We start from the raw sequence: 9,326 nt of genomic DNA, 5'->3' as shown, positions 1-9,326 counted from the left end.
GCCCAGGCGGGTCTCGAACCCTTGGGCTCAGGCAGTCCACTCACCTCAGCCTCCCAAAGCATAGGATTACAGGCTGAGCCACCCAGCCCGGCTTGTTTTTTTTTGTTGTTGTTGAAAAGTAGGTAGCATGACTGAGGAACTAAATTTATTTTATGTAAATAACTTCATTTGGCGCCATACTGGACAGCAAAATACAGAAGAGTTCTATTATTTCATAAAGGTCAACTGGACAGTGTTAGTCCGAGGGCTTTCTTTTATTTTGAGTCGGAGTTTCACTGTCACCCAGGCTGGAGTGCAGTGGTCGTGAGCGTGCCACCACAGCTTCGACCTGCTGGGCTCAGGTGATCCTTCCGCTTCAGCCTTTCAAGTAGCTGGAACTTCAGGTGCGGGCCACCACGCCCGGCTATTTTTTAAAAAAAATTTATTGTAGACATGAGGTCTGGTCATGTTGCCCAGGCTGGTCTTGAGCCCCTGGGCTCAGGCAGTCCTCTCTCTTCTGCCTCCCAAGGTGTTGGGATTACAGGCGTGAGCCACCGTGCCCGGCAGTCTGAGGGTTTCAAACCCATTTGATTCTAGTCCTTTTGGAACTAAATTTACATTTAATTGAGAATTACAATTTTGTTTTGTTTACTGGGTGGCTGGCTGAACAGATGAGAAACTCCAAAGAGCGTTTTCTGTTCTTGTGTCTGTCTTTGCGTGAATGAATGTGCAGCCCCAGGGAGTCCCCTCCGCGGCCCGGGGCCCCCCACAGCACGGCCCCGCCCTCCTGTGCCGGATGTCGCCACACCTGGGGCAGGATCTCCTGGGCCAGGGCCCGAGCGCGGTGGTAGGCTGCGTCGCCCTCCTCGTTCTGGGCCACGGCGTGATTCACCAGCCCCAGCGCGTGGGCCTGCGCTCCACTCAGGCGTCGGCCTGTGAAGATGAGCTCCTTCGCCAGGGCCACCCCCAGGCAGCGGGGCAGCCTCTGAGTCCCTCCTGCCAGGATGGAAGGGCCAGGGTGTGAATCCGCAGGGGAGGTGGCAATCTGGGGAGGGCCCAGCCGGGGAGGCGCCCGAGATGGAGCAGGAGTGAGGATGGGCGGGCAGAGCCCGGCATACGAGGAAAAGAGGAATCTGGGTGGAGGGAAGGATCTGGGTAGGGAACCGGGCGAGGGAGAGCCGGGCCGGTGTGGTAGGTGAGGTTACCTGCCCCGGGGAGGAGCCCGCGAGAGGTCTCGATCAGTCCCAGGACAGCCGAGGAAGCTGTTTAAACAGAGCAGTGAAGCCCACCCGCCCTCCAACTGCCTTGACCCCCCCCACTCGCCCCTCCCACCGCTTCCCTGGCTCTGTCTTGGGAAGAGCCCTAGCCCGGAAGTCAGGAGGCCCTGGCCCACGTTCCGCCATGCCCTTCGGGGGCGTTGGGTGTCACCAGCGACGTTCCTGAGTCTCCAAGATGGAATAAGGGAATAATGACTCTCCTGCTGTGTGGGGAGCTGCTAAAGAAGTACTGAGGTCATGGTGCTTGGAACCAGGAGGGGTTCCCAGGAGGCTCTTGGTACCTCTTTGTGGATTCTCTGCCTCCTGCACCCTTAGCTCTGGCCTGCCTACAGTGTCAGGGACGCCTGCCCCCACCACAGTTGTCCTTCCCAACCTTCTATTTCCCCTCCCGACTGTTCCAATCCACATTCTCCCGAGTTTCAGTGCAAGCCGTATGCACCGTGCAATGTGGTGGAGGGGAACAGACAGCCCGCTGCTTCTGAGGATTTTACATTCACTTTTAGTCCTCGCTGAAACCTGCAAGCAATTCCCTCAACATGGACAGGTGAGAATTGGGCTTACGACCACCTGGTGTTTTGGTGCTGGGCCATCTGGTTAGCTCCGTCTCATCCACCTGCACTGTGTAGACAGAAGCTACCTTTGTGCCTGGAGTTTTTTTTTTTTTTTGAGTCGGGGTCTCACTCTGTCACCCAGGCTGGAGTGCAGTGGGTCAATCATGACTCACTGCAGCCTCGACCTCCTGGACTCAAGTCATCCTTCTGCTTCAGACTCCTGAGTAGCTGGGACTACAGGCATGTGCCACCATACCTGGCTAATTTTTTGTTTTGTTTTTTGATTTTGAGTCAGGGGATCGCTGTTGCCCAGGCTGGAGTGCAGTGACATCATCACAACTCACCATAGTCTTTAACTCCTAAGCTCAGGCCATCCTCCCACCTCAGCCTCCTGAGTAGCTGGGATTACAGGCGCATGCCATCACGCCTGGCTAATTTTATTTATTTTTTTTTTGAAGAGACAGGGTCTTGCTACATTGCCTAGGCTGGTTTCAAACTCCTGGGCTCAACTGATTGTCCCACCTCATTCTCCCAGAATGCTGGGATTACAGTGATCATTGTGCCTGGCCTAGGTTACACAATTTTTTTTTTTTTTTTTTGAGTTGGAGTCTCACTCTGTCACCCAGACTGGAGTGCAGTGGCCGCTCCCGGCTACCGCAGTCCCGACCTGCTGGGCTCCGGCGATCCTTCCGCCTCAGCCTTCCGAGTAGCTGGAATTACAGACATGTGCTACCACGCCCGGCTGATTTTTTTGATTTATTGTAGAGATGAGGTCTCACCAAGTTGCCCAGGCGGATCTCGAACTCACGGGCTCATGCAATTCACTCACCTCAGCCTCCCAAGGCGCGGGATTACAGGCTGAGCCACCGAGGTTACACATTTTTTTTTTTTTTTTGAGTTGGAGTCTCCCTCGGTCGCCCAGACTGGAGTGAAATGGCCGCTCCCGGCCACCGCAGCCTCGACCTGCTGGGCTCTGGCGATCCTTCCCCCTCAGCCTTCCAAGTAGCTGGAATTACAGGCACGTGCTACCACGCCCGGCTAATTTTTTTTTTATTTTTATTGTAGAGATGAGGTCTCGCCTAAGTTGCCCAGGTGGGGCGGGTCTTGAACCCACAGGCTCAGGCAATTCACTCACCTCGGCCTCCCAAGGCGCAGGATTATAGGCTGAGCCACCGAGCCCGGCCGAGGTTACACATTTTTAAATGTCGCTTCTGGGGTGGCAAGAGAAAGCAGTGGAGGGAAGAGAGTGGCATCGTGATGGCACTCAGAGTTTGTCTAACTGCACCCAAGATGGGCACTTCTAACCTAGTCAGTCACTTTAAGAAGTGATCAGTTATCTTCTTCATCCCTTCCTCCCAGTCATGAAACAAAGCTTAAGTGCCCACACAGAGCACATAATGCAAACCTTGACTGGTACCAATGTTTTGCTTGGACACCTTTGTGGTTAGCTCAGCCAGTGACAAACTGTCCCTGTGGTTCACCTTTGATCAAAGCATGATAAATACATCTGACTAGGAAAGAACTGGAAGGACATTGATCTTTGTCCTTCTTGGCTCAGCAATTGCTCTGAGGCTGGGAGAATATTCTCGAAATGAGGAAAGCAGGTTTTGACAGATGGGACAGGTGCTACAGTTGTCAGTGGCTGGGCCAGGAGGGGAAGCAGCTCGGGTCTGAGCTCCCTGTGTCCCCTTGTCCTGCCTCACTTCTGCTCTTGGTTAGAAGCCAAGAGCAGTGGCTGACTTTGCAGAACCCCCAGACTTACTGTTCCACCCTCCCTCGCCTCGTCATTCCCCCCTTCACCCCCCCACTTCATCCCCTGCCCCAGTACCTGCCACTCGGAGGTCACACGCCAGGGCAAGCTCCAGGCCTCCACCCAAGGCAAACCCATCCATCGCCGCGATGGTGGGTGCAGGGAAGGCTGCTGTGGGGATGAACGAGGGCTCAGCCTGTGACAGAGACTCAAAGCTGGGAGGGGCAGGCTTGGCAAAGGGCCTCACGGGTCAGGCTTGGGGGCCTTCCTTGGTAACCCAGCCAGCTTATCCTAGAAGCCAGTTCCTCCACCAGGGACAGTTAGGGGATCCGCTGAGGAAAGGGAATGGGGAGATGAACTGGGTCATCTCCCCTGCTGGCCTCCCTGGGACCTGCCTTTCTGTGTGCCAAGCCCTGTGCTGGGAATGGGAATTCAGTCTCATGTGGAAGGCAAGCGTGTAACCAGGCAATGATGACCCAGGATCATCAGTGTTATGATGAAGGAAACTTGGAAGGCGGGTTGGGAGAACTTCCTGGAGGAGGAGGTCTTGGAGGCCTTGAAGGAGGAGTAAAAGTTCAAGCAGCTGAGAAGAGCTGTCCCAGGCAAAGGGAACAGCGATCATTCCAGCCTGGCTGGCACGGGGCATTCAGACTGAAGAGTCGGAGGTCCCTCTCTGGGAGAAATGCACTCTGAACCCTCCTGTCACCCTCTCCTTGTAGAATTCCTGTGCCTGTTCCCTGGCAGGGTCATCTGTCTTTCCATAGAGCTCAAAACAGAAAGAGTACTGTCCTTAGAAGATGGCAGGGCTGGGGCTGGCATCAGCAGGGGCCCCCAAACTTCCTCTCCCACCCCACCCCCAGACCCTCACCTATCTCATTCATCAGACCGCGGAGTCGCTGGACAAAGACCCTCACCTCCACCTCGCTCATCTGCGCCCGCTCCTTCAGGTCTGCACCTGCAAATGGCAAGCGGTTGGTGCCAGCCTTCAGGAAAACGGCTCATTACAAAATCCCAGGTGGTTACAGGATCCAACAAAGAAGACTTGAGAAGAAGCAGCTAGAGCAAAAGGAGAAACTCCAGGAAACCCAGTCAAGGGCCAGGAGGAAAGAGAGTGTCAAACAGGTACAAAAAGCATTAGCACAAAGGTAGATTAGACACCATGAGTGAAAAACTAAAAAAAAAAGAAGCCTCAAAAAAAGGAAAAAATCTTGTATTTCCAAGGACACTTTCAAGGGGATGAAAAGACAACCCATAGAATGGAAGAAAATATTTGTAAATCATATCTGATAAAAGGCTAATATCTAGACTATATAAAGGACTGCTAAATCTCAACAAGAAACAACCCGATTCAAAAAAGGGCAAAAGACTCGAATAGACATTTCTCCAGAGAAGATACACAGATGGTCAGTAAGCACATGAAAAGATGTTCAGCATCACCAGTTATCAAAGAGCAAGTCAATCCACAAAGAGAGACCACGTCACATCCATTAGGATGGCTATTGTTTAAAGCAAACAGGAAACACAAAGGGTTGGCCTGGATGCGAAGAAATGGGAACCCTGGTACACGGCTGGTGGGATGTAAAACCCCACAGCTGCTGTGGAAAACAGTTCGGTGGTTCCTCAATTAGTTAAACATGTAATTATCTTACAATTCCAATCCTAAGTATATACCCCAAAGAGTGAAGGCAGGGACTCAAACAGATACAGTCATCCCTCCTTGTCCACACGAGATTGCTTCCAGGGCCCCCCACAGATACCAGAATTTGTGGATGCTCAAGCCCCTTACGTAAAATGGTGCAGTATTTGCATATAACCTGTGTACATCCTCCTGGCTTTATAAAGGAGGATCCAAAACCCAGAATCTACTTATTAAAAATTGTGTAATCCTTACATGTTTAAACGACAGCCACCTTCAAAGTTCTCTTCATTTGCTGCAATACACCTATCGAGATGCTTTTCCGACCTGCTCAAAACAGCTTTAGAACTTGTTAGTTTTGATGCCTTTCAAAGCTTTTACTGTTTTTGTTTCACCTCTTCCACATTGGCAAAACGTTTCCCTTTGAGGACTTTTTTTTTTTTTTGGTCCAGGGAAATAAAAGTCACATGGGGCAAGATTAGGTGAATAGGGAAGTTGGGGCACGTTTTTGGTCAAAAACTGCTGAACACTCAGTGCAGTGTGGGCAGGTGTGCTCATAAATCACCATCATGAAATGGGCAAGCATGTCTGAAGGAACCTCCAAGAAAAAAAAAATTAACTGAAGCCAAACAGCCTCTCATAACGCTAGTTGGTCCACTGATGGTGCACTCCCATAACACTTACTAGCGGGTGAAGCCTGTACTACAAGAGGCCCACTCTCCAGAGGATAATTCCGGATTTTTTTTTTGCACCCCCCCCTCCATAAATCATCTCTAGATTACTTAGACTACTTTGTACAATGTAAATGTTATGTAAATAGTTGTACAATATTATTATTTTGAGACAGGGTCATTCTGTCACCCAGGCTGGAGTGCAGTGGAACACTCATGGCTTGCTGCAGCCCCAACCCCCTGGGCCCAGGTGATCCTCCTGCCTCAGCCTCCCAAGTAGCTGGGACTACAAGCACATGCCACCACGCCTAGCTGACTTTTTTATTTTTTTTGTAGAAAACTCCTGGGCTCAAGTGGTCTTCCTGCCTTGGCCTCCCAGAGTGCTGGGATTATAGGTGTGAGGTACTGTGCCCAACCCAATATTTTTTTTTTATTTGTATCATTTTTATTGTATTATTTTACTTATTTACTTTGAATATTTTCAATCCATGGCTCGTTGATGGCAGATGCAGAACCCGCAGATTCAGAGGGCCGCACACCGGTATTCTTAGGGACATTACTCACAGTGACCAAAGCAGAAAACATCCCAAGTATTTGTCAACAGATGAATGGGTAAACAAAATGCAGCATATATGCAATGGAAGCGGTTTTTTTCTTTTTCTGTTTGTTTTGAGTCAGAGTCTCACTCTGTCGGCCAGGCTGGAGTGCAGGTGACACGCTTGCTCACGGCCACCGCAGTTTCAAGCTCCTGGGCTTAGGTGATCCTTCCGCCTCAGCCTTCCAAGTAGCTGGAACCACAGGCATGTGCCACCATGCTCGGCTAATTTTTTGATTTATTGTAGAGATGCCCAGGCTGGCTTGAACCTGTGGGCTCAGGCAATCCTCTTACCTCAGCCTCCCAAAGTGCTGAGATTATAGGCGTGAGCCGCTGTGCCCAGCCTGGAAGCTGTTTTTATTCAGCCATAAAAAGGCAAGGAGGTCTGACATGTACTCCATGTTAAGTGAAATAGGACAGACACAAAAAGACAAATAGTGTATGACTGTACCCATATGAAGTATCAAGAATAGACAAATTCACAGAGACAAGAAGTAGAAGAGAGGAATAGAGGCTACCAGCGGCTGGGAGGGAGGGGTAGTGGAGAGTTTTATTTAGTGGGTTGAGTGTGTTTGGAATGAGGAGTTTGGGGCATGGATAGGGGTCATGGTCACAGACTATTGTGAGTGTACTTAATGCCACTCTGAATTTTACATTTAAAAATGGCTATAGTTGTAAACTTCAGGTTCTTTATATTTCACTACAATTTTTTTTTTTTTAGTCTGAGTCTCACTCTGTTGCCCATGCTGGAGTGCAGTGGCACAATCATGGCTCACCACGACCTCAAACTCCTGGGCTCAGGTGATCCTTCTGCCTCAGCCTCCCAAGTAGCTGGGACTATAGGCGTGTGCCACCACACCCGGCTTCACTACAATTTTTAAAATGTAATTAACTGACTAACTTTTTACAGCAGGCAGGGGGTCAAGTAAGAGGAGAACTGAGAAATGAGCACAGGATACAGTGACATGGAGGTAGGTAGGCAAGTCTTGGTGAGAGTAGTGACCATGGCAGTGCCATCAAAGTCCAGATGGCAGTGAGTAGGGGTGAACATAGATTCTTCATATCCTACACACAGGAAGTCAGAGCTGGGGGAGCCTCAGAAGTCCTCCATCAGTTCCAGGTCCTCAGTGACACATGGGGAAACTGAGGCCCAGAGAGGGGCAGGAACTAGCCCAGGATTCTAGAGCTCGCCGAAGCAGACCCAGGCCTCATGCAGCCTTTTCCTTCTCTGTGCTTTGCTGGGACTGAGGACTGGAGCTAATCAGAGGCATGAGGTGACCTGAGTGGACATTCAGCTTGAACTTTGGTCAGAGATGGAGCCACAGGAAAAGGCCAGGCAGGGTGAAGACCTCAGCCAGGGCAACTGGGCCAGGCACACTGGCTGGCACACTTGTCTTGTCCCCAGGCTGGGTACCCTGCTGTGCGCCCTGATCCTAACAGCTCAGACCCAGGGGCTGAGTCACATCCCCTTGAAGTCTCCTGAGCATCAGACTCCTCTTGTCCCCTCCCTCCACAGCCCCCTTCTGCCTCCTTGGGGGCCCTTGTTGTCCCCTCTTCAGCCACCTCTCAGAGTCTGTTCCCAGCTCAGGTTCTCTGCTCAGCTCTGCTCACTGTTGGCTTGCTCCTCGCTGTGGGCCTGGGGTGCGTTTTCCTGCCATCTTTGAAATAGAAGTCTGTGTTCTTGTGCTGTTGTAAGGACCAAATGACAGGACAGTGGAGAACTCTGGTGATAGGGATTGAAATCCTACAAGTGGGCAAAAGGGGCAGAGAGTCCCATCATGGCACTGACCTTGTGTCTTTGGACTCAGTTTTCCCATTTCTGAGGGTCAGAACAAAGCACAGTATTACAGAAAGAACTAGGGGGCCAGAGAGGCTAAGTTCAAATGGAATTCTCTTCTGCCTCTTACTAGCTGGGTAACCCTAGGAAGGACTTTTTCCTTGCAGAGACTTTGAATTCACATCCGTAAAATGGGAATAATGGTCCCACTGGAGCAGATCCAAGGCTTCCCCCCGCCCTTGCAGGCTGGTGGGAGACCTGTGGAGCCCCCAGAATGGGGCAGGGGAGGGAACCCACCTGCACAGAACACACCCTTCACTCCACTTCTGATGAGCAGGACGCGCACTTTCTGGTCCTCTCTCAGCCAGGCCAGAGCTTCCAGCAGCTGCAGAGGACAACCCCATCAGATTCCTCCTAGCCCCTCCGCAGCCCATCCTAGGGCCCACCCTTGCTTACCTCGCCGACCAAGACGTTCCCCAAGGCATTGCAGGCATGAGGTCTGGTCATCAGAATCTCAGTGATTCCTGCAGGGGCGAGGGCAGCCTTGAGTAAGCCAGCTGCCCTGTTCCCTCCTGGGCCAGGGCCAGGAGGCAGGAGGCCTGGACTCTGTGCGGCCTCTGCCATATATGACCAGGGTGACTTGGGCAGGCCAAACACCCGGCCTTGGTTTTCCCAATCACAATATGGAGAGAATAACCCCTGCTCCTTCTGCCTCACAGAGAAAGTGTCAGCCGTGGAGCAAAATGGGGAGAGAAATAAGAATGACCAGGACAGCCCCTGCTTGCTTCTGCCATAGTTAGACATGCACACACACACAGGTACCTTCTTCAGTTTCCCAGCTTCCTTCAAAGTCTGGATTTTGCTAATTGCACAATCATGGGGACAAGTCAACATGTTCTTGTGTCACAGAAATTAGTAGCTGAATTCAGAGGCTTGATCACCTCATGTTCTGACATCTTTGGCAAGGCAGTAACCCCTGCCCTACTTGTGTGATGCTTTCACCAGCAACTGCCAGGCTTCTTGGAAGAGTTTTATTTTTTATTTATTTCTTTTTTTGAGTTGGAGTCTCACTCTGTCGCCCAGACTGGAG

At 51.2% G+C, this 9,326-nt stretch overlaps 1 protein-coding gene across 3 annotated transcripts in view; it reads right to left on the bottom strand.

Moving 5' to 3' along the window:
* The window catches only part of ECHDC2 (enoyl-CoA hydratase domain containing 2), a 15,518-nt gene extending 6,645 nt beyond the window's left edge, over nt 1–8,873 (bottom strand). For 2 of the 3 annotated variants that reach the window (XM_021710860.1, XM_021710861.1), the window contains exons 1-5: nt 8,693–8,756; nt 8,534–8,621; nt 4,426–4,512; nt 1,185–1,241; nt 788–975 (exon numbers count right to left, since the gene is read on the bottom strand). In XM_021710860.1, the coding sequence (XP_021566535.1) occupies nt 788–975; nt 1,185–1,241; nt 4,426–4,512; nt 8,534–8,621; nt 8,693–8,743 (471 nt within the window). In that variant the 5' untranslated portion in view covers nt 8,744–8,756. Of the gene's footprint in view, nt 1–787; nt 976–1,184; nt 1,242–3,635; nt 3,729–4,425; nt 4,513–8,533; nt 8,622–8,692 lie in introns of all 3 variants that reach the window. The other variant, XM_008054933.2, reaches the window with a different exon arrangement.
* Between the last annotated feature and the right edge of the window lie 453 nt (nt 8,874–9,326).

This window comes from Carlito syrichta, unplaced genomic scaffold (assembly GCF_000164805.1).
Source record: "Carlito syrichta isolate Samal-C Ts95f unplaced genomic scaffold, Tarsius_syrichta-2.0.1 Scaffold301618, whole genome shotgun sequence".
Taxonomy (NCBI): domain Eukaryota; kingdom Metazoa; phylum Chordata; class Mammalia; order Primates; family Tarsiidae; genus Carlito; species Carlito syrichta.
This window is presented reverse-complemented; position numbering and strand designations above follow the sequence as displayed.